General features: G+C 42.1%; 1 protein-coding gene across 1 annotated transcript in view; it reads right to left on the bottom strand.

Annotated features, from left to right (window-relative positions):
- Positions 1-3,385: 3,385 nt before the first annotated feature.
- SFT2D1 (SFT2 domain containing 1) overlaps positions 3,386-27,609 on the bottom strand; it is a 36,792-nt gene continuing 12,568 nt past the window's right edge. Inside the window, exons 2-8 of the mRNA XM_054023719.1 lie at positions 25,474-25,560; positions 19,198-19,280; positions 13,382-13,463; positions 10,493-10,528; positions 9,446-9,504; positions 6,509-6,538; positions 3,386-4,085 (exon numbers count right to left, since the gene is read on the bottom strand). Of these exons, the coding sequence (XP_053879694.1) occupies positions 4,046-4,085; positions 6,509-6,538; positions 9,446-9,504; positions 10,493-10,528; positions 13,382-13,463; positions 19,198-19,280; positions 25,474-25,560 (417 nt within the window). The 3' untranslated portion in view covers positions 3,386-4,045. The remainder of the gene's footprint in view (positions 4,086-6,508; positions 6,539-9,445; positions 9,505-10,492; positions 10,529-13,381; positions 13,464-19,197; positions 19,281-25,473; positions 25,561-27,609) is intronic.

Below are 27,609 nucleotides of genomic sequence, written 5' to 3'. Positions count from 1 at the left end.
GTTGAATCCAGTTGTATATGCAGACAACTTGTCCAGTTATTGCATAGTGTCTGGAAATAAGGGAAGTAGCTGACACAGTGAGACCATGATAAGCAGTTATCCTACTGCTGCAGTTCCTGCCTAGGTCAGTGGTTTTGCTTTTAATTTCAGTTCACTAATGACAAAGTTTGCAGTTACGTTTTCTCATTTTATGAAAATATTGGGAAACAATTTTTTTGAGGGGGAAATGCTTGCACTTCACTATAGAAAGGATGAATTCTGCTGTAACTGACAAAACATTTCTTGTAATAGAATGTGCACGGAATGTAACTTGAATTTTCCAGAAGTGAACTTTCTAGATAGTGATCTAATTAATAAGATACTGATTAATGAAGACAATTAAAATATGTAATGAGACAAGGTGAGTGGATCAGCAGCATTTGATTTCAGACTGTATAGTAATGACAACTGAAGTGGCTAGCATCTGTGAATAACACCTGTAGAATAGTTTTAGCCTAAAGCTAGTTTCTTTTAACTTGTCAGTCAAATGAGAGGTCTTGTCTACCTTTTCCATATTTTCTCATGGACCAAGCATGCTTTCTGCATAAATGGAATTATAAAATGGGCATTTAAAGTATCACTGAGAAGTGAAGAGGCTAATGAAGACAAATACAAATATCTGACATTTTTGCCAAATGTTCACAACCTTATTAATTCCATAACAGGATAACATTTTGGGTCAACCTGATTTGGCAGCAATTTGGAAGATAAAAGGCGATCAATGCTCCCCATCACCTGCTTTACCCCTTTTTGATGCTCAAATTCCAAGCACAAGAATCCCAGGTTTAACACCAAGGCCTTCTCAGAGCCTGATGTACTCTCGATGCCTATCATGGCCTATGGCCAGAACAGCCTACTGCCTGAGAAAGCCTTGGCTTTGTAGGATGGCTCAGGCTCACCCACAAGTCTACTTCTTCTCTTGAGAAGGCATGTTGATATCGGTCATGGAAAAGGAAGGCGTCTCCAAAAATCATACAACTTCTATTGTTTTGGGAGAACGAAACCAATGTCTATCCCACTGGAAAGAGAGGGTTTTGACATCCCTGCTGCCAGAAACAGCTGCTCAAATCAATCCTATGAAGCATATAAACAAAACCCCAGTGCTCATTTGTCCTTTAATTTCCATTCCAACTGACAGCAGGAGTCCACAAGGCGTTCCATGAAATTCTTCCATGTCCATCAATATCTGTACAATTGCTGCAGTCCAGGTGACTTGTGGAAGTCACCAGATGGAACTGCAATCAACTCAACATTTATTAATACCCTCCACCAAAAACAAAGATGGGAAGGCCAGAGCAGTGAAAGGCCCTCTTGTGCCTTGTTTGCTAATGTCAACTGCCCTGTATCTTAGCTAATCAACCCAACAACCTGTTGAAGGGACCAGGACTACCTAATGAGAGCCAGTCTCTTAGAGATTCTGCCCCATTGGCTAACTGCTGCAACCGGACAACCCAGAAGATATGCACCCCCTGCAATCCCATACTGACTGGTAAAGCCAACATGTCTTAAACTGCTGATCAAACCATACCCATACTGCAGGATCTCTTCACCATATTTGATAAATTTCAGTGGAATGCTGTTGTCTTACATACAGGGGTTTAGCATTAATCAATACAATGGCTTCCTTGTCCTTCTGCCTCAAGGCAGAGTCCTCACCTCTGAATCCTCTCCCCCAGCCCTGTTCTATTTAACACCTATACAAAACTGAAGGCAACAGGGATGCATATGCTAGTAAAATGTAGCCACCATGCTATTTCCTTCACAGAAAATGCAAACACTATCTCCCAGCCATCCCACTGTCTAGGAGTCAACATTCACATGAAGACTAGCTTGTTAAAGCTAAACCTGGAAGAGATGGAGGTACTGCTGGTGGAGAGCGGGAAACAGAACTTTCTACCATCATAACATCAGACATCTAAGAGCTATGTTGTCTGTAGCTTCAGGATCCTCATAGGACTTATCTTTGCCCTTCAATGCCTAAATAGCTAAAATTGGAAAAATATTTCAACCAAGGCTTGCCCCAGAAACACTGCTTTCACAGAAGCTAAGCAAAGTATATTCACAGAATCATAGAACTGGAAAGGACCTCGAGAGGTCATCTAGTCCAGTCCCCTGCACCCAAGACAGGACTAGACTATTCCTGACAGGTGTTTGTCCAACCTGCTCTTAAAAAAATCTCCAAATGGAGATACCACCACTCCCCTAGGCAATTTATTCCAGTGCTTAACCACTCTGATAGTTAGAAAGTTTCTCCTAATGTCCAACCCAAAACCTCCCTTACTGCAATTTAAGCCCATTGCTTCTTGTCCTATCCTCAGAGGTTAAGAACAACAATTTTTCTCCCTCCTCCTTGTAACAGTCTTTTATGTACACCTCTACCCCGAAATAACGCAACCCGATATAACACGAATTCGGATACAACATGGTAAAACAGTGCTCCAGGGGGTGGGGCTGCGCATCCAGCAGATCAAAGCAAGTTCGATATAACACTGTTTCACCTATAACGTGGTAAGATTTTTTGGCTCTCAAGGACAGCGTTATATCGGGGTAGTGGTGTACTTGAAAACTTATGTCTCCTCTCAGTCTTCTCTTCTCCAAACTAAACAAACCCAATTTTTTCAATCTTCCCTCATAGGTCATGTTTTTTAGACCTTTAATCATTTTTGTCATTCTTCTCTGGACTCTCTCCAATTTCTCCACATCTTTCCTGAAATGTGGTGCCCAGAACTGGACACACTACTCCAGATGAGGCCTAATCAGCGCAGAGTAGAGCGGAGGAATTACTTTTCGTGTTTTGCTTGCAATATTCCTGCTATTGCATCCCAGAATGATGTTTGCTTTTTTTTTTTTTTTTTTTTTTTTTTTTTGCGCGCAACAGTGTTACACTGTTGATTCCTACTTAGCTTGTGATTCACTATGACCCCCAGATCCTTTTTTGTAGTACTCCTTTGTAGGCAGTCATTTCCCACTTTGTATTTGTGCAACTGATTGTTCCTTCCTAAGCGGAGTACTTTGTATTTGTCCTTATTGAGTGTCCTATTAGAGTATTCCATATAGTTATATATTCACTTCATGTACATTATACCACCAGGAGCATTTTTTCAAAAAACGCATAAAAATTAAAGATGTTTTAAAGTCACGTGTGTATTCTGAGACAGTTTGAGTTACGTACATGTACCAACACAATTATTTTTAGTCTGACAACAGATAGGAAACGGGGTAGCAAAAGAGATTTGAGGTAATAACTGAAAATGTGTTGACTAATTTCAAAAGTGAAATATATATTGCAAGCGTGTTTTAATTTTCCTGCCTATGTGGCTCAAGTCTAAAAATTACATAGTCTAAATACTTACAATAATTCATTTATTTTGTAATCATTGATTTATATATTATCCATAAGCCATTTTAATCAAATATATTTTAAGTTTCAAAATGAAAAAATTGGTCCTTAAAATGTAAGCATAACAAAACTGAGCAAGCTTTTACCAGACCTCTCATGTTCACACCAAACTTTCTCCATACTGCACATGTACAAACATTTAAAAGCAGCCCTATCAGCTATAATTAACTAAAAAAATTCTCTATAATAAATGACAAAATCCTGATCTTTGGGAAACGCATAGAGTGAACAAATAGTAATAACACATAAGAAATATGTAAAAGTTTCATATAAAGTTTTGTCTCATATTACCCAGAATCCTGAATTGTCATTAAACTGTGTTAACAGAAACTGAGTCAAACAGTTTTAAGATTACATTGCATAAAGTGTTAAACCTATTCTAGTTTCCAAATGGTTCAGACAGGGATAAAACACTGTTTACCTGGCTCATATTTAAACTTGGTTCTGCTAAAATGATTTAATCCCCAGCGTGCAAAAGGCAAGGAAAATACTAAAACTGTCACCAGGTGTCGTTTCAGGAGTGGAAGTTCATAATTTTTCTGAGCAAACTTCACAAAAATATAAAGTTGGCTTTTAAAAGATGTTGAATAGTTTGTTTTGTTTAGTCTAACTCAGGCAGGACGTGAAGCATTTAATCACAGCATCCCTTAAAAAAAACAAAAACAATTAACATTTATTTTTTTACAGGCCACATTCAGGTCACTAATATTTTTCTGACTACATAATATTTTGTGTTACATTTCCCAAAATTAGTTATAAAACATACAAATTCAATGATGCACTATTTTGGATGACAAAATGAAACTTTTAATTACTTGTCAGATGCAGAATTCTGATAACTTATTAAACTCGGTGGGGAGATTGAAAGATCTGAAGGGGCATTGCTTCCCTATTGAGCATTTTGTAAATTGGATTGTATACTGTTCAGTTTGGATTAGTCTGAATTTGTTCAACCTCATTTATTTTTATTTTCCCAAAACTTAATTATTTGCTAGTCAGCAGAATTTTTGTACTTGGCTGTTAGCCACTTTGAAAATTCAGGGACTCCCCATATTCTTGAGTTTAAGTGAAATAAGTTATTTCCGCATGCCCCAACACAGCTGTCCTATAATTAAGATTTATATAATAAAACGAGTTCTAAAAACAAGGCAGATCACAGTATACTAGAAGTGAACAAGCCTCATTGGGGTATTTTTGTTGCTACAATTTTTTTTTTTTAGTGTAAATTAAAACAAATGAGTACTTTAGACAAGTTACGCAGTATCATTTCCTGGCACCATGTAATAACTCAGTCAACTATTTGCATAAGACAGAATGTATGAAGCTCAACTTGTGATGGCATTTTATACTAGCAAATACTTCAGTTACCTGAAAAAGAATTAGGCTAGTACAGTATTTCAACAACCTATCAAAAAATCATAGGGTTCGTTGTTTTTATTACATAGACACTTAATTTGCTTCAGTTCAATTGTTTAGATAATATAACTCATGTTTTATCAGACCAGCAGTCAAACAAGAGAAAGAAGGCCAGGTACCAATGGTTATTAAGATCTTTGAGCATACTAAAACATAGTAGTATGAATTAAACTGATCTGAACAAAAATAAGCCTATAGAAAGTGAGACAAGATTGCCGGAAATGTAGAAATTTAGAATGCTAGTAATCGGACTGAGGAAGTTGGATGTGTCAAAATTAAGGTGACATTTTATAGTGTTTAAATATGAATTATTTCACTGCTTGCAACTATCTTGAAGACAGTCTTGTTAGAATTAATGAGATCACCTATTGCTATAACAAATTTTATATTATGGTTTAATTCTGCCACACCTAAGAATCTATAGCATAGATTTTTGTGGCTTATGTCAGGTTTTATTGGACTATTATAGAAAAGCAGTGAGAAAATACAAGATGAAAGAGGTACTGTGAACAATTTAGCAAGGCAGGATATATTTATAGGAGCAGTCAATGTAAAAAAAAAAATCAGAATGAAGTGTTTTAATATACTGTTAAAAGTCCAAATTGCACTATAGTTTCTCTCTAATCTTTCAATTAAACTAAAAAAAAAAATAGTATTTACTTTGTGCATTGGACGGCACTGTGTGTAATGCCAGTTTCACCTGGGCACGTGGGTCTTTCACATAGGAATAACGGGGGGGGGGGGGGGGGGGGGAACACGCGCGGGAGGGAGTGGCAGATTTAAAAAAAACAGGAAAATGGCAAAGCCACAAACACTGGCAGGTGATTCAAAAACAAATTTACTAACAAACTATTTAATTTTTTTAATCTGACTAGATTTCAAGTTCATTGTGTCCATTTAAGCTACCAAATATTGTCAAATGTATATGAAACTATGTAGGAAATATTCTTAAACTAAGCAGTGTTGTAGCATGTTATAACAATTATTTTGGTGATTAAAACTAGAGAAAATGCTACAATGCTTTAACAAGTAAATTGCTGGGTATCTTTATGTGCACCCATCTTAAACTTCAGAACAGGCATTGGTTATGGTAGACTTGGCAGAATTCTATTTTTATTTTTTTATAATTTTGACCCATAATCTACATGTTTAAGCTTTTTTTTTATTTTTATTGATTCACATGTTCGCAATTGCAGGAAATTATTGGAGTTCTGACAATTTTTTAATGACAGATGCGGAGATTCAAAAAGTTCAAACTTTATAACTGTTAACACACAAACTGTCATCACATGTCAAAACACACAAAATATCCTTAAAAATCACACTCGAGTAAATTCTCAAGCAGCGTTTTTCTTACTCTGCCTATCTGTACATTTTGATGGAAATATTTTCTCATCTGTGCATATACGATGACATCGATGTTTACAGACATACCAATAAAAATCTAAACCTTCCAAGCCTACTAATGGTACAACTGTTAATTTAAACAATTATCCTCCAAATGCTGAAAAAATTAAGACTGAGGATATTATATTTGGCTTTTCAAAATTAGTAAGTTAAAAGATGTGATTTTCAAGAAAATTATACTTTTGAAAAAATTATAGAACAGGCTTGCTTATTTTTATAAAATGAGGGCAATTAAGGGAGACTCACCTTGCAAAAGGAACATATGAGAGACTATACCTGAAAAAGGAGAGGAACAATAGTTAAAATTTGAGAGGTTTCATTTGTTTTCTACATATCAAGTCACTATTTTAGTCCAGAATTAACAAAAGCAGACTGGTATAATAAACCCTGTGACAGGATTACGTATTCAAATTATATCCACTTGAAAATAAAAGGGCTCTGCAAGAACTAAGTGCACTGCCAAGAGATTCTCGTCTCCTTTTTTCTTTGAATGTTGCTATGTAGTATATAACTTCCACTGAATATGAATTCCACTACAAAATGGAATATGGAGATTTACTATCACTTTAGGATTCTTAACTTTGGTTCCTGAAGACTGATTACTGAACTATAGGAAACCTACAATTCTCCCAGAAATTAAGATAGCAAAGACATCATTGTCTAGTTTGACTAGAACAAAAGTAGCTTATGCAAATATGTACCTGGTGGTGTGTATAGTGCAAACAAATACACACAGCTGTAGAGTAAGACTACTTTATGGCATTTTGCTCTTATAGCAAAATGTCCTGGCTTCCCTGAAGTGGTGGTTAGACCTGGCCTCAGGTTAAGGTTAGACCAGAGGTGGGCAAACTATGGCCCATGGGCCACATCCAGCCCATGGAACCCTCCTGCCCGGCCCCTGAGCTCCTGGCCCAGGAGGCTAGCCCCCACCCCCGCAGCTTCAGCGCACCACGCCGCCAGCGCAACGCTCTGGGCAGCTAGGCAGTGCAGTTGCAGAGCCACGGCCTCTCCTGATGCTCTGGGCGGCGCGGCAGTAATGCCGCCAGCCACCAGTGCTCTGTGCTGCGCGGTAAGGGGACAAGGAGCAGGGGGGTGGGGTTGGATAGAGGGCAGGGGAGTTCGGGTGGTGGTCAGGGGGCAGGGGTTTGGATAAGGGTCGGGGCGGTCAGAGGGCAGGATGGGGTCCGGGGGGGGGGCAGTCAGGAATGAGAGGGAGGGTTGGATGGGGCAGCAGGGGGCAGTCAGGGGTGGAGGGTCGGGGGGCCCCCCCAACAGGGAACGGGGGGAGGGGGTTGGATGGGACAGTCATGGGGGGGCCATCAGGGGGTGAGAAGCGGGGGGGTGTCGGTGTCAGATAGGAGGTGGGGACCAGGCCACGCCTGGCTGTTTGGGGAGGGTGTGGGGGGGAAGACAGCCTCCTCTAACCAGCCCTCCATACAATTCTGGAAACCCAATGTGGCCCTCAGGCCAGAAAGTTTGCCTGCCTCTGGGTTAGACCTTAACCACCACTTCAGGGAAGCCAGGACTAACGCTGGGATGGTGAGAATGGAATCCAGACAGTGCCTGCTCGGAAAGTAGACTGACGTGAGCCACATCTGAAGCTGTCTGAGGTGCAGGAGCATGTGCCACGCCACATATGTACATGCTGCCATGTGACCTAGTAGACGTAGACCCACCCAGGCTGTTGTCAATGGGTGTGCCAACACTTGGGTGTTTAAGTCCATCGTGGCTTTGAACCGAACATGAACAAGCACTCGAAGAAGAAATTGTGTTTCATTCTCCTGCTTGTCCTGATCAGAGACTGGGATGGATTTGATATCAGAAGACCTTAACTTTTAGTTTTAGTTATAGGTCCCTAACATCCACCAGTCCCCAATTACCTATTATTTACTTGGGTCCAGTGCAACATTAAATGGCCTCCATATCAAAAACTGTCAGGGTTGGCCCGCTTCAGCCTAACTCCTAGGCATTCAGCCTACTTCTGAATCCTCCCTCTTTCCCATGAGAGGGGACATAAGGGTACATTTGAAAGCCATCTATCTGCAGGAACTTACTGTCTCCCCTTTTTCCTCCAGGCTAAAATGGTTTACCAGTTAGCTCAGAGTTTTCTTCTGTTTATCTCTGGGAACTGGCCATTTTGAGCCTCATCCCTGCACTGGACACCAAGGGTGCCAGCAAATAGCTTAGCCATAAAGCCAAGCCCACTGCCCAATCTCCTTGCTTGGGAGAACTTAGAGGTTGGACCATACATTGTCCAGTGTCTGATAAATGTGCCCATCTTCCCTATTCGAAATACAGGAACAACATACCCGATTTTCCTATATTAAAATCACCAGTGCCCAGATCCACAAAGGAATCTGCGTATCTAAGTCCCAATTTTAGGCACCAATGGGATTCACAACCCGCACCCCATCCCTGCATTGCACCTAAGCGTCTGCTGTAAAAATTCCCTAGGTGCTTACGTTTATGCCCCTGAGCACATGCACTGCTGCCTTGCTCTAAACATCAGGATGTCTATCCCCAGTGTGATCCACAAACCAGGGGAAAATAGGCATTTATCTGCCTCTCTCATCCGTGGGGCCCAATCCGGTACGTGTGTTCAGAGCATGCCTACCGAATCGGTCCCCAGTCAAAATCCTGCCAGAGGAAGAGGAGTAGGTGGTTGTACCTTCCTTAAACTTTTAGACCAGTGCTTAGAAGGCTCATTTGGTATGTGGGACACCTGGGTTCAATTCCCCCACCTGATGGGAAGAAGAGACTTGAAGAGGGGTTTTTCCCACCTCTCAGGAGAGTGCCCTAACCACTGCGCTATGGGATATTCTGATGAGGTCCTCCATCAGTCTCCTAACTGAAGCTGGTGCGCTTTAAACAGTCATTAGAGCAAGGGGACTGGACCTTAGGTGTTCCACCTCTCAGGTGGGCACCCTACCCATCAGGATACAGAGTCACTCACTCACTCTCAGACCCAGTGAATTATGGATCACATTTTCATATATCTAAAGCTATAAGACATTTTTCTGCAAGATAATTTGAGAAAAATCCTGCCAAGCTGCACATACACAACTCAATTTAGAGCAATACGTGACTTGTGGGCAGAATTTGGCCCTATCTTTTTTCATAGGTATCTCTTAATTACGTGTCAAGCGATAAACAATTCAAGATACATTTAAAAAAAAGCCTTACCAGGTCATTGCTAAGAACTGGAGTATGCAGAACAGCAGGGCCAAACCTTTCTTACCCCACTAAAACAAAAGAAACACTGCAGATTAAAATGGATTTGTACAAAATAATTTAATTTAGTAACTAGAAGTACTAGCCTACTTAATCCAGTTCACTCCAAAACCTTAGCTGATCCATGATGGTCAATCTCCTTAGTTATGAAGGTCTAGGAGCTTAAACAGATCTCCTTCCCCTTTGCAAGAACTATAATCAATTGTTAGAATATCATTTCAACTGAAGAGATTTAAGTCTTCTCTAGTTCTGAAACTCTTCAGAACAAAGAATTCCAACTACCAAACTACTATCTCCTTCATATTCACGATCCATATTTGATCTGTACAACATTACAGTGTATAGTATCAAAGGGATAGCCGTGTTAGTCTGGATCTGTAAAAGCTGCAAAGAGTCCTGTGGCACCTTATAGACTAACAGACGTATTGGAGCATGAGCTTTCGTGGATGAATACCCACTGCGTCAGATACATTTCTATTTTCCTTTACTCATTAAGATCTTATGTTCTGCAAGTCCTTCCCCACAATATGCAGTTGTAAGAGTGCTCTTGCTCTGTAGCCAAGATGCTCAATGCCATCCACCAACTAAATGCAATTCAAACACCAACGTTGCACACTTCTATTAAAAGTGGAATTTTTTAAAATAATTCACAAGAACATAAGAACGGCCCTACTGGGTCAGATCAAAGGTCCATCTAGCCCAGTATCCTGTCTTCTGACAGTGGACAGTGCCAAGTGCCCCAGAGGGAATGAACAGAACAGGTAATGATCAAGTGATCCATCGCCTGTCGCTCATTCCCAGCTTCTGGCAAACAGAGGCTAGGGACACCATTCCTGCCCAAGATCATCTATTCCTCTGACTTCATTGAACTTTAGTGATACAGTCCCTGAACTGCTCTTAAACATTAGATGAACCAAAGAGTGTTACCACAGCCAAAAACCTAGCCAAACCAGCTTGCTCTTAAGAGGCACAAAAAGGATTTGAGTTAATATCACTTACCCAGAATACAGCACACAGAGTGAATATCAAACACAACTGAGGAAAAAGAAAAAATCAATATGAATAGTGTGCAAATATCCAATCAAGCAAATAGTTCATATATGTTATCAATAAGTCATCAGCATATTCAAATGCATTATCTGTAATAAGGAAATCCATAGGCTTTTCTAATATGAACAGTCTGAACTTAATCCTGAGAATTAATGCCATAAACAGCATCACTGTGAATCTAGAATTCACAATATCCATCTTCTGACAAAACCGGCACTAGCATTATGATGGACAATCCACTGTTAAAAACATCCGTTCACAATTATTGTATTTGGCAAATACAGACTTGGTTTCTGCCAATGTTTTTGTCTTCCAGCAATAGTGAGAAGAGGCCCACTAGGGAGCAGCTGTTTTGTATTCAATAAAAAAAAAAAAAAGCTCAGACAAAACTTTATTCAAGCTACTCATGTGGCTCTTTGTTATTTCCTATCAGTTGCCAGTTTGCATTTTAATAGGACAAAGGAGGGATGCCAAGTATATTTAGCTTCAGTATCTTGCAATATGTGATTCCAAACAGCATAAAGGCCAAATTTATGAACAGAGTAATTTGTTTTTCTAATTAAAATCCCAGGAGATTTGCGATTGTAAGTACAGAGTCGTTAATTGAAAAGTAGGATTTCCCTTCAGGGCAGAGTATGGGCCATGAAGAAACTAAAGTTTCTTGCTAGAAATACTGTCAGTTTCTATAATGCACAGTTTTTCTTGCATGTTTTACACATTTATGCTTTCCAACTACCCTTTCTTCATGATACACCTTTCCTTGGTGTAACATTACAACTAAGCGATTAAAAATGAAATAGTTTATAATCCCAGATTAGTCTCAGAATTTATCAAGTATAAAATGCAGAAATATACAGTTAACCATTGCCTTGAGTTCCTCATCCAACTAAATTTCCCCTCATCTGGTTTCTGTCCTCTTCACTCCACTGAAACTCTGTGCTCAAAGTTTCTAAGAGCTTGTCTACATGAATACTTGCTTCCCAGCAAACTGGAGCGCCAACTTTTCAAACTGCCAAGGGATACTCAACCCCAGCCTCTTCCCCAGGCCCTGCCCCCACTTCACTCCTTCCCCCAAGGCCCCATCCCACGCAGTTCCGCCCCCTTTCCCGAGTGAGCTGCATCCCCGCTCCTCCCCCCTCCTTCTCAGCCTTCCAGAACACCATGAAACAGCTGTTCGTGGCGAGCAGGAGGCGGGGAGAGGGAGGGGGAAGTGCTGATCGTGGGGCCGCTAGCTGCAGGTGGGTGCTCAGCACCCACTATTTTTTCCCCATGGTGCTCCAGCCCCAGAGCACCTACAAAGTCAGCACCTATAGCCTGGCCCAGGGGAGTGGGGTTAGGATGCGGGGGGGCACTAGGACAGTGTAGGCTTTAGCAGATGTTACTGTGCCTGCTCAGTTTGGTTGAGTTTGCTCAGTACAACCTAGACAGGAAATTCTGCCAGGGAGCTGTTTGTGTCACTTCGCCAGCCCAGGCAGGGGGAGAGCATCCCGGCTGATTTGTCCCGTAGGGACAGCCCTGACTGACCCCATATTAGCCTGCTGGGTTTTTAAAAAAAAAAAACAGAGAAAAAACAAATTCCATCATGTGGCATCATATTTACACCCACATGGGTCATAAACAGGATTGGAACCTTTAGTTCTACTACACAGACCTTTACCACTTGTGTTGGTAGGTTGTTATCCACTATGTGGACCAGCAGATTGAAGGGGGGATTTGGGGATGTGGGGGAAGAGAGAAGAGAAGAGGGAGGGAAAAAGATGAGACTGCCAGGGAGTTTCACAGATATTTGCTGACAGTAAAAGAATGGTGAGACTCAAGATTCCAGAGTTCCATTCCAGGTCCCTGAGCGGAGTGTACTCTAGTTGGTCCCTGGAAGCTTAGCTCCTTCTGCCCAGTCCCCTCCAACCTGTCCCAGTCCTGTCTCTTCCCCACCCTGGCTTTTCAATCCTAGTTCCACTCTCCCTGTCCAGCCATTGCCAGGTCGATCCCCCACTCCGACCCACCACAGCTCCTTGTCCCAGTCTTTTTGCCCAGCCAGGCCCCGTTCTCCTCCTATACCCTGACTCATCATCAGATATGTTTCCCATCACCCTGCAGTGTGGCTCTCGTCCCCGTTGCATTATATCAGGCAGCTCCCTCCTCTAGGCTTCCTGAGCCTAGCAGAGGGCACTGAGAGCACAGGAGCATCTCCCTTCTCTTAGTTCCAGTGCCCTGCCGCAGCTCAGAGCTACAAATGCAGAGAAATTTCTGCTCAGCCCTAGGCTGAATTTAGCTATGATGCTCTAGCAAGTCTCCACTGACCACAAGCACTGTGAGATTTCTCAAAGTTTTATAACCGGGCCAATTTTTTTTTGGGGGGGGGGGGGGGGGGGGGCGGGGGGGAGAGAACAAGGAAGGCAAAAGGCACACCCTAACACAAAGGAAACCTGGCAAATTTCAGGTACCTGCTCCAATGCATGCAGGCGCTAAAGCCTTTCAAAAGAAAGATCAGATTTTTTTTTTTTTTTTTTTTTTAAAAGACCAAAAAAAAAAAAACAACCAAAAAACACACCACCCTATTTTTCCTAGCCTCGGTCTCAAACAGCTGAACTGTTTTAGGTGAATGATTAAAGTTTGGCAAAATTTATGAGCAACTGAAAATAGAATCTTATAATGAGAAGTGTCAGGCAATACTGAAATATGGTGTTACCAGTCCAGCACCTAATAATCCAATAAAAACTTAATGTGCATCCAAGCAATACTTCTTCCTGGCCAAAGCCTCAGATTTGCTTCCTCCCCCACCCCATGCAGTAAGATTTAAAAAAAAAAAAAAAAAAAAAAGTAGTAAATGTAGTTTACCAGCATAACAATTGTAGCAATTAATCTTGTTGGCTCAAACATTTTTTTCAGCTGCTTCACAGGCCCCATCAAGAAACACGTACTAATGAAATAAGGAAGAAACAGTAAGTCACATTCAATTAATCTTTGCAAATTATCAAAATAGGTAATTTATAGAGCCATCCAATATTTAAGCTAGAGAAAGGCACCACACTTCAACAACAGCTCCTGATAGGGTCAAAGATTAATACTCTTTATATGTTTGTCCTGGCAATCAGCCTACACGTGTATCTGCTCCTCATTTCCTTCCAAAAGATTCCTAGATATATCGAAGGGACACTAGTTTGAGTCTAGTCTATCTAGGACTATCTCAAAATGAAATTCACCAGAATTGAAGAAACCTGAAGGATTCTAAGTAGGAAGATTTGTCAGGTTGAGTATGACAAACACCAAACCTGTAGAGAACTTAAATTTTCATTTAAAAGTAATAGTTTCTCGCCCTAACAGTTGCAAAAAAACTCAAACCTCAACTGAGCTGCCAGGCAGGGAAAGTATCTGCTGCTATTACAGAGTCAAACCTGCAGGGGAACACCATTCTTTGTGCCTGAGCTCACCACCAGATCAAGTAGAGGAACAGCTGCAGCAGCCCTTGCTGAATCCTCCAGCCTTCCTCTACCCCGTGCCTAAAACTGAAGGGCAATGAAGGTTAGCAGCTCTTCTGAACTTCTCCTCCCTAGGCCAGGTCTGCTCCTTCCTCATGTTGTCTGGCAGAGAACAGGGTCAGAATAATCCTGTTCTGCCACTCTGCAGCTGGACTCAGCCTTATCCTCCTATATATAGGCAGGAAACAGAAGCTATCCAAGATCTTTCTTCTCCAGAGAGGGGCCAAAGATTTCATCTGCTCCAATAGCCTCTCTCTAAACAAGGGTGGTGTTAGAAAAGAAAGCCCCATCCCTCCCTGGAAAATTAGGTCATGGGACTTGTATGCTGAGTTGCCAGGAAAAGTAGTGAGGTATCTGCTATTCACAGAAAACATGAGATCTGAAATAAAGGTACTGAAGGCTGCATGAAAAGGCACTACTGAAATTTCATGGGAGCAAAGAGGAGAGCAGATGAAAGAAGGAAAACAAACCCTGAAGAACTGGTGGGAAGAGAACTGATGAGGTGGGGTGAATGGCAAATAGAGTGGTGTCAGAGTTGAGAGTGACACGATGTCTAAGCAAACAGCGTGAGGTGTTTGTGAGGAACATGTGTGGTGATAGATGTGAACACATATCCAGAGATAGGAGAATGAATCCAGGGATCGTGATGGAAGAAAGGGTCTGAGGCCCTTCTCATCTGCAAGAGAATCAGGCCCTAGTTAAGTGTGTTTCCAATATGGGGTTTTATTTGGGGGGATGGGAGGGAAAGAGAAGAGGTAGATTGAACGTGTTGATTATGGGAATGACAGGCTAGTAGATTTTAGCACAATGTGGTAACCGAAAAATATAACCCTAAACATCCTTGTAAAACTGTCTAAAGCAACTTGAGACTATATGTGCCCTTGCATCCCCCCCGTGCCAATTTACAGTTTGAGTTGTATCTTCCCCATGTTTTAAATGTTTCTCACCCTTTCAGCTGTGTGAAAGTGCCATACAAAGTGGAGGAAGAGTAAAAATACAAAAGTAAACTGAGAAAAAGACAAGCGAATTTCCTCCTAATTTAAGGTACCGCTTTAAGAGAGCAGTAAGAGCCCAGATAAGAGTGTGATTTTTAATTTGTCAATGTTCTTTAAAAGAAATAAAAGAATCCTGGAATTCATTCATCTTGGTTCACAGGGAATTAGTATTACTCATTAGTATTAACAGCAGTCAATGAGATTTTTCTCCCTTCAGCATATTAATTTTATGTAGTTTAAAAGTGTAGTTTAGAAGCAATGCAACAGGAACAATACAGTAAATGCCTAAACTCTACTGAAAGATTTGGGTATACTGAGAAGTTTCAGAACATTGGGTAATGAGAGATGTCATCTGTGCTGCAATACCTAGATTTAAGAGCAGAATAATGAGCTTGAGGTCACTACAAGACAACTTGTGCATTAGGTAATTAGGGCTATAGTTAGTACTAGAGTAACTATTCTGCATTGTTTTATGTTTATCATTACACAGTTACAGTACAAGACTAAGAAATTAAGTATTACCCCATGTACTTAATTTCTTGTGTTGTTTCCTACAGAAGAGGAAATATGGTTTGTCTCAGGATATGTTTTCAGTGCTCCAAATTAAATTAGCTATTTGACTGCTTGGTCTTTAAAAAGGTCATTTCAATCTTATATTGACCTCCTTACACCTCATGTGTACATGTCATTGCCATTAGTTCCGTTGCAGACAGATGCCTTGATCTGTTGCTGAGGACAACAAGTAATAGTTAACGCTAAGTTTTAGTCAGGGGTATTTTTAGTAAAAGTCATGGACAGGTCACAGGCAGTAAACAAAAATTCACAGATCCGTGACCTGTCCATGACTTTTACTAAAAATACCCCTGACTAAAACTTGGGGGGGGTGGGGGGGGCGCCTCAGGTGCTGGGAAGGGGGGCATAGCTGGGGGGGGCCATGGGTGCTGGGGCAGGGTTGGTGGGGCTGGGGCAGGCTCCCTACCCAGCTCCTGGGAAGCTGCAGCCCCAGCGCCAGCTGCTCCACATGCTGCCTCTGCTCCTCCCCAAGGCCCAGTTCTGCAGCTCCCATTGGCTGGGAACCATGGACAATGGGAGCTGTGGGGGGTGGTGCCTGGCTCCTGGCAGAGGCAGCATGTGGAGCTAGGGGAGAGGAGCCTGCCCCCCCCCCCTCCGTAAGCAGCAGCCCCAAGCCCTGAGCCCTCCCCACACCCAAACTTCTGCTGCTGGGGGTGGGGGTGCCCCAAGATTGCCCTAGCAGCAGCCAGTGCAACTGAACGGGGGACTGCCAGAGCTGCTCAGGCAGCTCTGGGGCCAGCTGCCCGGGGCTGCTGCAGAAGTCACAGAAAGTCAAGGAATCCATGACAAACACTGAGCCGTAGGCATAATGCAGTGTACTCAGCACAGGAATATGAACTTTAACTGCACTTCAGGGGAGGTCTGAAGGCGTCGGCACACTCAAGAGCACAAGGGTTCCCACTCAGATCCAGTGTCCTTCACACACTCCCTGCCTTTTGCATGCTGTCAATCACTGCCTCCTGGAGCAGGAGATAAGGAAGGAAATGACAAGCCCTTCTACCTATGTATGAGTCCTGGGCAATATAGATAACACATTAGGCATTAGTCTAAAACAGGGGTGGGCAAACTTTTTGGCCCAAGGGCCACATCGGGGTTCTGCAACTGTATGGAGGGCCAGGTAGGGAAGGCTGTGCCTCCCCAAACAGCCTGACTTCCGACTCCTCCCACTTCCCACCCCCTGACTGCCCCCCTCAGAATCCCCAGCCATCCAACACCCCCTACTCCTTGCCCCGACTGCCCCCTATCCACACCCCCGCCCCTGACAGCCCCCCCCCGGGACTCCCACGCCCTATCCAACCTCCATCTGTTCCTCATCCCTTGACCATCCCCTCCCAGAACCCCCCACCGCTAACTGCCCCCCGGAATCCCACCCCCTTATCCAACCTCCCCTGCTCCCTGTCCCCTGACTGCCCTCCCAACCCCTATCCACATCCCTGTCCCCTGACAGGCCCCCCGGGACTCCCACTCCCAACCCTCCCTATTCCCCATCCCCTGACCACCCCCCCAGAACCTCCACCCCATCCAACTGCCCCCCAGAACTCCATGCTCCCTTGCCCAACTCCCCCGCACCCCGCCCCCTTACCTTGCGGCTTGCAGCCGCAACACCTGGCCAGAGCCAGCTGCACTACCCACACTGCCCAGCGGAAGCAGCAGGCCAGAGCGCAGCCCGCACGGTGGCGGGGCTGCGTGGGAGGCGGGACAGTGGGGAAGGGGCCGGTGACTAGGTTCCCCAGCCGGGAGATTGGAGGCCGGGCAGGACGGTCCCGTGGGCCGGATGTGGCCTGCAGGCCGTAGTTTGCCCATGTCTGGTCTAAAAAGGTATGAAGAGATGACACTCTCTCTTAATCACCCCGACCCTACCATATGTTGTCCCACAAGACTCTGTTCTTCCTCACACCCCTCTATAGAAGGCCAGAGAGACTGTAAGGTGCTGCAGACTTGTGTGTTACCAGTATGCAGATGAAACAACTATACACCTCCTTTGTCATCAATGCAGTCTCTGCCACTACCAGCATATCCTAATGCTTGGAAGAGGTCAGCCGAAACTCAACTCAGAAAAGACTGAAGTGATCTTAGCAGAAGGTGAAGGGAGTAGAAAAACAGTAACATTTGCCAACACGATCATCAACCTCAGATAAAGGCATCAGATTGCAAGAAGGGGATAACATGCTTCAAAGTCATGTACTCATCCCTATGTCTGGACACAAATTGTCATAACAGGGAGCAATGCATTCTTTCCACCTTCCACAACCATTTGGACCTTTTCCTATCAGATAGCACTGCAATATGCTTGTGTCTCTCTCAGGTTACACTACTGCAGCTCTACCTCTACAACTGACAGAAGAGGGCTGAAGATGGTGGCAGCACACAATAGTGAACCTCAGAAGTCAAAGGCAAACCCATCATCATGCTTCACAAACACTACACCTGAAGCAAATGGGGAGCCAAATTAAAAATCCTACTCTGCAAAACCCACAAGCTTGCAACCTGGCTACTATTTCAAATGGCCTTATCTTTCAAGACAGCTACACTTCAGGGGATGATGCAGCTGATGACACTGAAATTCAGACAAATGACACAGGAGGCAAAGGGGTAGTGTTCTCATCAAGCAGCCCAACTATGATCCTTTCTGGCAAAGAGCTCCAAACAGGACCCAAGATGTTATATAGATCAAAATAAGAAAATGTTGACAGTTTTTTGGCGCTATGCACAGGGTTTGTAAAAGTAGAAAAAGTTCAAAAGCCCGGAGCTAATCCTTTACACAAAACACTCTAGTGAAAGTGGGGAGGGAAGACCAGGACTGAGAAAGAACTTTATGGACTCATACTTCATATTCATAGAGTGTGGCACTTCACTCTGGTGAAATATATAGGAGAATGAAATCAGCACAATCTTACAAGGCCTCTTTTGTAGTTTAGCAGCAGCAGCAACAGAAAGTTAAGTTTGCTATTGTTTTTCCTGAGAGCACAGCCTCAAAAGCCACAGTCTCAGCAGCATGGCAAGGCATCTGCCTGCAAGAAGGAGTGGTGGGAATAGATAAAGATACAGCAGAGTTTTAAATTTTAAAGTTAAACAATTTTTAAAAGACCATGCTTGGTCTTATTCTAAGCCAAGAATTTTCAGGGATTAATTTTAGGGTCTCCCAGACTGGTTTTCCATTAAAAAAAAAAAAAAATTAAAGGAGCTCTGGTTGAAAGCAAGATGGTTCCTATCATAGGATGCCCATATTGAGATGCCTACATTAGTGATTAGTGAAATTGGGATGTGAGGAGATGGCAGATGGATTTAGAAACATACAGAAGTCTAAAACCTATAGTCTACAACCTGCCAGCCAAAGTAAATAGAAATCAGGATGTATTTATGAAGTGATCATAAAAAACATAATATAATTGTGTAGAAGAGGGAGGGAAATAAGTAACTGGTATATTCCCATTGTAACTAGTGTATTAGTAACATGAAAATGTAAAGTGCAAGATACATATGACCTGAAATTATAAAGCATTGTTCTTCACATTTGAATATTAATGTTACACACAAATTTGCAGTTAGAAATTCAGATTCCAAAATGGTAGAACTTATTACTAATAACTAGGAAAATAATGCATACCTGGCTAATGCAGCAATATTTCCTAAGGTGTAGAACACTGCAAAAAGTTTCAGCCCCGAGGGAAGCCACAGAAATGCTGTCCCCTGCACAAGAAAAAAATATTTTCGTACTTTCAATTGCTAGTCCATCCAGTTTAATGTGTCTGAAAATAAAATGTAAAGTCACAAAAAAGTCACCATGACCTACACTGGTCATACACTGTTTTCAGAGACTGCACTAACCATCCATCAGATTAATACCTCCCTCTACTGGCAAGTGAGATGTAATGATTTAATGGAGTCTCCCTAATGTTATTGCAGAGGTGTGAAAATAAATCCTATCAATATTACTAGAGCCAACATTTGTACAAGAGGCCTATTTCACTGGTTCTTCTAGTAGTAATTGTATAGATGTTGTCTTTTTAGGTTACTGTACAGCAGACTGACTTTGTTTCTTTAAAATCCATAAGTCCAAGTTAGAAGCTCCTGTACATTATGTGAAAAGAAGATATCCATGAAGTTATACTGAACTAATATCCACAATCCCTCCAACCCCACTATAAAACAAAGTCCTCCATCACTTCTCACACGCCAATCATAACAGTTCTAAAAAGAAGTCTGAGACGTCAAACCTCGGCTGGCAGACCAAGCATGTGCAGGGACAGGGAAGGAGAAGTTTGAATCAAGCACCTCCACTATCAGCCTCCAGGTTTAAACCAGGGGGTTGATCATTCAAACCCCTCTGCTGATCAGAACTGCCATGACTAACATGGAAAAGAGGCAGATTGTAAAGGTAACCAGAAGCCAACCCACTTAGCGCCTTCAGACAAAACCAACACCTTAAATCACACAAACCAAAAGGAGGACAACGTAGACCAGAGCACAAGCATAGTGTTCCATGTAAAAAGTACCATTTAAGCAAGCAAAGTAACATTTTGCATCAAATACAGTTTGAGTCATCTTACAATGAAGACCCAAGTGCCGCTCTCTAAATGAGAGAGGAGTGGATGACTGTGGCTAGGTTCAGATAAAACTGTGCCACGCCCAGATTAAAAAAAAAAAAAAAAAAAAAGCACACATGGCCTCTGCTACTTGATCATCCAGAAGTGGCCAGAAATTACTATAAGACTACCAGGATGTGACTATGACAAACAGTCTCTGCCAATTATTCCAGATGCTTTCTCCAGGTTCATCTCACTCTTATCTGGGTTAAACCTCAGCCAGCTAGCTCTTAGCCAAACCCTAATGAAGGTTAGACCCTGCATAAGTCATTTGCCTGCATCAATCAGACCTGCAAAAAGAGCAATGTAAAGCTAGGCATCATCCATATATATATATAGAGAGAGAGAGAGAGACACTGCAGTCCACCTACTTCATTCACTATCTTCCCCAACAGCCTCACAGACTTTAAGGCCAGAAGGCACCGTCATGGTAATCTCATCTGACCTCTAGTACATTGCAGGCCACAGAACCTCACCCAGCCACTCCTGCAGTAGGCCCATAACCTCTGGCTGAGTTACTGAAGTCCTCAAACCTTGAGTTAAAGACTAAGTTACAGAGTGTACACCATTTACACTAACTCAAACCAGCAAGTGACCTGTGCCCCACACTGCAGAGAAAGGTGAAAAACTTGCAGGGTCTGCCTGTCTGACATGGGAGAAAATTCCCTCCTTACCCCAAATACAGTAATCAAGTAGATCCACCAGCCAGACACCTGGGAAAGAATTCTCTGTAGTAACTCAGAGCCCTGCCCATCTAGTGTCCAATCTCTGGGTACGTCTTCACTACCCGCCGTATTGGCGGGTAGCAATCGATTTATCTGGGATCGATTTATCGCGTCTCGTTAAGACGCGATATATCAATCCCCCAAACGCGCTCACCGTTGACTCCGGAACTGCACCAGAGCAAGCGGCAGTAGCGCAGTTGACAGGGGAGCCGCGGCCGTCGATCCCGCGCCGTGTGGACCCCAGGTAATTCGATCTAAGATACTTCGACTTCAGCTACGCTATTTGCGTAGCTGAAGTTGCGTATCTTAGATCGATCCCGCCCTAAGGCTCTTGGAGAAATCTGCTAATAGCAGTTGGGGATGGAAATACAGAACAGAGGAAAGGGGACAATGGAATTGTGGGAAACCTACATGTAGGGTGACCAGATGTCCCAATTTTACAGGGACAGTCCTGATTTTGGGGTCTCTCTTACTTAGGCTCCTATTACCCCCCTAACCACTGTCCCGATTTTTCACATTTGCTGTCTGGTCACCCTACCTACACGAACCTTCAAAGCACATCAAATTGCTTTGTACAACCAGCTTCAGACCTGTAGAGGCAAAACCACCCAATGGAATCTCAAAATTTTTATTAGGGCTGTCAATTAATCACAGTTAATGCCTGAGACTAACTGAAAGCAAAATTAACGTGTTTTAAAAAAGTAATGTATTGTTTGCATACCTGAGGGTGGGGCAGGAGACATCAGTAGTAGGGGGCTGAAACACTAGCCCATGGCTTCCAAGGCACCTGGGGCTGAAGCAGCCCATGCCAACCTGAAGCCCTGTGCCAGGCTGACTCCCAGAGCCCCCAGCCCTGACCCTATATTTGAAAATTTAGAACCCCCCCAAAATATTTAAATGGTATTCTAGTATTAACAGTGTGATTAAACTGCAATCAATTGCATGATTAATTTTTTTAATCATGCGAACAATCACTATTATTTTTTTTAATTGCTCGACAGCCCTACTTTTTAGCAGTAGTCCAAGTGAATTTGAGCCTAGTGTCAGCGTACCAGATAATTCTCAGATTGAATGATTATTTTGTACACTGTCAGACCCAATGCAAGACTGATAGCAGTACTGATCACTACAGTAACATATTGCCACCTCTCTGAATATTTGGCTCCCTTTGCATTCCTCTACTAGTTCTCTCAGTGTCCCATTCTTGCTTGCCTTCCATGAAAGACAGGGCAAGAGCTATTACTACTAGCAAGTAACATTTAAAAAAGTAAATGACGTCACTACTACTTAGTCTTGCATCGCATCTGCTTCAAGTACTCTACAAGATGCCTTCCCCACAAGGTTTGGCTTGAAATAGGAGATGCCCCTCCACTACCCCTCCCCAAAACAGCCCAGTCACAGGGACCTGGAGAATTAGTGGTTACGTTCAGCCAACTGTTCTAAGTGTTATTTCCCAGATAGAAGTTTTTGAAATATTTCAGCTCACAGCTATTTCCACTTCCTAAAGACCACAGGTTGCCCTGCATCATTCAAAATCATATAGAAACAGCGCAAGAACTCATAAGCCAGCATCACTTGCATTTTCCCAGGAATAGATGTCAATCAATGGGACAGAGATGATATGTCTCCACTTAATACCACAGAAAATATATATTTTAAAGTGACAGTGAAAGCTGTTCACCCATGTGCTTAAATGTGAAAAAGGGTCAAATTAAATAGGAGATAAATAAATTATCATTTTACGTTATGGCCAATAAAATAGAGCCCACGGTATAGGCATTCACTCTTGGGAGAAAGATATCACATGGCCAGTCTAAAGCATCTGACAAGGAAGGTTTTATTCCCATTGTCACATGCTGTAGAGGGGAATAAACTATGCCTGCTTCATTTCTTAATATGAAAGAATGTCACTTCTGCTAAGTTAGCTGTGTGTTTCATACTTTATTAAGACTCTGATAGAGAGAATGAGACTTATTTACTTGATTTTCACTGTATAGAAGACATTTAAATAAGTCCTTTGTCTGTAAAGCGTTTCTATCCTTTGTGGTTGGAAGTCATGTTATATCAATACTGGATCTACGCTCCATCAAAAAGTAGTAACTTAAACCATACCGCTTTGCAAACAGTTGTTCCAAGCTACATTTCAACTGATTAGTTGTGCTTTTTGGGTGATGTCACAACTATACACCAACACTCACAAGAACTTTACTACCCTACACATAATGGATGGAGAGATTTACACATTAATGGGTGGTTTAAATAAAGGTGTAAATACTCACAAAAATTACAGTTCTAAATGTGGCTGTTTGGTACAGTTTGGAGGTCTCTGCAACACATGCAGCTGATTTTTCAAAAATGACCACTGATTTTGGGTGCCCAACTTGAGACATCTTTGACTTAATTTCAGAAATGCTGAGCAACAATGCTACGTGAAGTCAACAGGAGTCAGATGCTCCGCACCACTGAAAGTCGAGACAAAGGTGTCTCAAGTTAGGCAAGCAGAACTAGCAATCTCTTCTGAAAAGAATTTCAGAGTGGTAGACATATTAGTCTCTATCAGCAAAAACAATGAAGAATCCTTGTGGCACCTTAGAGCAGGGGTGGGCAAATTACAGGCCGCATCCAGCCCATCAGGGCTTTGGATCCGGCCTGTGGGACTGCCACCCCGGTGGTGCTGTGGGCCCGCCACCCCGGTGGTGCTGTGGGCCCCACGCCGCTCCTGGAAACACCTGGCACCACATCCCTGGGGGAAAAGGGGGGCAGGGAGTACTGCCCCCCACAGCTCCCATTGGCCGGGAATGGGGAACTGCAGCCAATGGGAGCTTCGGGGGAGGTACCCATGGGGGAGCAGGCGAGGGCAGCGCGCGGAGCCCTCTGCCCCATCTTCCCCCAGAGGCTGCAGGGAGATGGTGCCATCCACCTCCAGGAGCGGTGGGGGGCCAGGGCAGGCAGGCAGGGAGCTGGCCTTAGCCCTCCTGCGTGCTGCTGCCACTCCAGAGCCCACACCCTGAATCTCTCCTGCACCCCAACCGCCTGCCCAGAGCCCCCTGCCGCACCCTGCACCCCCTCTCTGCACCCCAACCCCCTGCCCTGAGCCCCCTCCTGCACATCACACCCTTTGAAGGTATACATTGTCCCCAAATCTGAAATAGTTGTGGATGAGGACAAAGTCACGAAGTTCAGTTACCAGATTTGCTGTGACATTATCAGGGATACTGTACCTGATGGCTTGTAGTCCATCTTTGTGTGGAATGTGGTAATTAAAAGTGGCAATTCTTCAACAACGAAAACTTCAAAAACAGACTCCAATGAGAAGCTGCAGAACTGGAATTAATTTGCAAACTGGACACCATCAAATTAGGCCTGAATAAAGATTGGGAGTGGATGGGTCACTACAAAAACGTAATTTTTCCTCTGCTGATACTCACACCTTCTTATGAACTGTTGGGAAGGGGTGACTTCCACCTTGATTGCATTGGCCTCGTTAGCACTACAAAAGTAATTTTCTCTCTGATATTCACCCCTTCTTGTCAACTGTTGATAATAGGTTTCAGAGTAGCAGCCATGTTAGTCTGTATCTGCAAATAGAACAGGAGTACTTGTGGCACCGTAGAGACTAACAAATTTATTAGAGCATAAGCTTTCGTGGGCTACAGCCCACTTCTTCAGATGTAGCCCATGAAAGCTTATGCTCAAATAAATTTGTTAGTCTCTACGGTGCCACAAGTACTCCTGTTCCTTTTGTTGATAATAGGCCACTTCCACCTTAACTGAATTGGCCTCGTTAGCACTGACCCCCCACTTGGTAAGGCAACTCCCATCTTTTCATGTGCCGTGTTTGTTTGTTTTTTAATACATACATACACACACACACCCACCCCGCTTACTGTATTTTTCACTCCATGCATCTGATGAAGTGGGTTTTAGCCCACAAAGGTTATGCCCAAATTTGTTAATTTATAAGGTGCCACAAGAACTCCTCATTGTTTCTTCTGAAAATGTTATCCTTGATGAACAAGAAATTGTGAGGTATATCACAGGTTTTTGCTTCAAAGCATCCCCTCCCATTACCTCCTCCTACCACTACCTGTCCTCCCCAGGTCACGGAATACAGCTTATTTCAAATTTAGTGGTATAAGCTATTTTCAGTCATTTCAACAATACATATTATCCAGCAAAATATTATTAATTACACCAACAACTGGGAGATCAATTGCAAGTTACTGAACTTTGTGAATTAGCAAGTGGACAAAAAAAAAGTTTTGCTCAACCTTTTTGGTTACTGTATGTTTGTTTTAATTTAAAATACTACATAATGTACTAGGACATTGTGTCAATACTTAATCCTTTTAATAAGATATGTCACTAGACCATTTACTGTCACTAGGGGAAGACTGCCAGTAGTGTGGATTATGAAGCATCAGATCCAGCAAGGTATTGATCGCCCTTTATTCCAATTGTAACAATAGGGAGAGGGTGCCCAGCACCCCACAGGATCAGGCCCAGAGAATGAAGATTAGCAAGATTCTACCATAGCATCTTCATAAAAAGTCAGAACAAAAATTCACTTACAAGAATAGAACAGAAAATACCAGTTGCAAAACATATGGCAAACCATTTCACTCGAGTACCGAAACTAAGCGTTGAGGCATCAAGGACCTTGGGGGGGAAAAGAAAGATGAAAATTAGAACAATATGTTTTGGACAGTACCTAAAACTCAAATACTTCTTTTGCATTTAATGAGCTTTAAGTACAATCGTCTTGATTATTCAACCTGCAACAAGTATTTACATTTTACCTTGCTTGCCTAAGAAATCTCACGTTTAATATGTTCCAATTTAAAGATGGCATTAGCAATTTGATTAGACAGGTTATTTTAGTCCACCTTAAAATTATATGCATACCATGGCATTCCATAATAAAATGTTGCCCCCACAGATAAGCAGACCTACCCATCACCAGACAGTTACAACTAAATCATGTCATGCCAAACTAGTGAGACCATTTTCTGCACAAGTTCACTCTAGTGAGCAACATGTGTTTAGCAGCTGTCAACTAATTTGCTCCTTTATGCTATATGGAAGAGAAAGAAGGAATGATCATATACAAGTTTGCTAGTGAACATTCTAAACATACAGCTTTGTACATCCCTTTGATAACAAAAATGGTAGCTTTGTCAAAAACAAACAAAGCAGTCACATTTTGCTGCTACAGAAACAGAATAGCAAAATGGAATGTGTGCCAAACAGAAAATTGAGAAGATATTTAAGTAAGTGAAGAGGTATAACAAAATTTGACACAGTCCAGTTTGTTTGCTGAGAAACCACTCCCAAAATTAAAACAAATGAAATTAACCTGTGTAACTTCAGGTGTTTCCTGTATACCAGATTTCTTACTCAATTGCATATCTTCCTATAAACATCCCTTTAAAACAAGGGAAGTGTTTTTAACACATTACTGTATGCAATATGTAATTTGAGTGGTCTTGGTTACAGACTTTGCAAATAAAATGTATCAAGAGACCAGTTAGGGATGAACCTCAAATTCACTCTAGTGACAGGAAGAATGACTTCAAAGCACCACATGTTGCAGAATAGCAAGTCTGGCTCTTCTTGATTTTGTTCGTTATGGTTGGAGAGTTCACACATTGAATAATCAGGGAGTGCCACATTGCAAGCAGTAATCCCCATTTCCATTAGTGCTTCAAGTTTGGCAACCAAGAAGCACAATATAGGATAATTTGCCTTGGGCAAAGTCAGTGAGTTTAGATTTATACTCAACTGCACCATGGTCAAATAGTCTACAGACTAAATCCTAGCTACAATTTATCCAAGATGACTATAAAGGAGTTGATTTAGCATATCCTAAATCATACCTTCAAACTTTGCCTCATTTTATGTCCTCGCTTTCAGTTTTCTACATACTTTCAAACAAACATCATTATGATAATACTTTATAGTGATTTGACTTGACTGATTTCACATTCTGTATGTGGATGACCCATTTCCTGGCTAGATTCTTCAAGAACAATGTTCAGCAGATTGTAAATCTGCAAATTTAGTTGCACATCTTTTTGAATCTTTATTACCTTAAAATACAATGTGTTTACTTTACACAGATTTAGATCCAAGGACGGGGGAGACAGAATATTGTTTCTCCTCATGCCACTATTGATTAAGCTTATTTTCTTTAAGAATGTATTTTAAAAACCTACCTGTTAATTTTTGCATAGTCAGGTTAGTGTGAATGCTTGAAATTTTTTTAGGCAAAAAGCTAAACTAAATTCTAACACTAATTAAAAATCTTTTTGGCAAAAAAGACTATATTAATGAAACAATTATAGAAAGTGCTCAAGCCATTAAAAAAACTGTTATTGAGATAGATTTAAACCACATTTGTAGTGTATGTAATGCTTACCAAAGAATAAAGTCACTGAAGAAAACCATCATTTGATCACAGCTAGGATTTCAAATGATTTAACATGAGGTGGATTTACCTATATACTACTGCAGTTAAAAAGGAGACCATTAAAAAAAAAAAAAAAAAAAAAAAAAAAAAAGATACACCACTCAGACTTTTCAAAGACACTGAATTTGAAAAACAAAAGATACCAAGTCTATTTAATTTAATTAAAATGTCAAAATATGTAATTTAAAAATAAAACAGATTAATAAAACAGGTACTTAATGTTTTACATTTGCTTACAG

The sequence above is a fragment of the Malaclemys terrapin genome, chromosome 3, assembly GCF_027887155.1.
Source record: "Malaclemys terrapin pileata isolate rMalTer1 chromosome 3, rMalTer1.hap1, whole genome shotgun sequence".
In the NCBI taxonomy this organism is placed as follows: domain Eukaryota; kingdom Metazoa; phylum Chordata; order Testudines; family Emydidae; genus Malaclemys; species Malaclemys terrapin.
The sequence above is the reverse complement of the archived record's forward strand: the minus strand, read 5'-3'. Positions and strand labels throughout refer to the sequence as shown.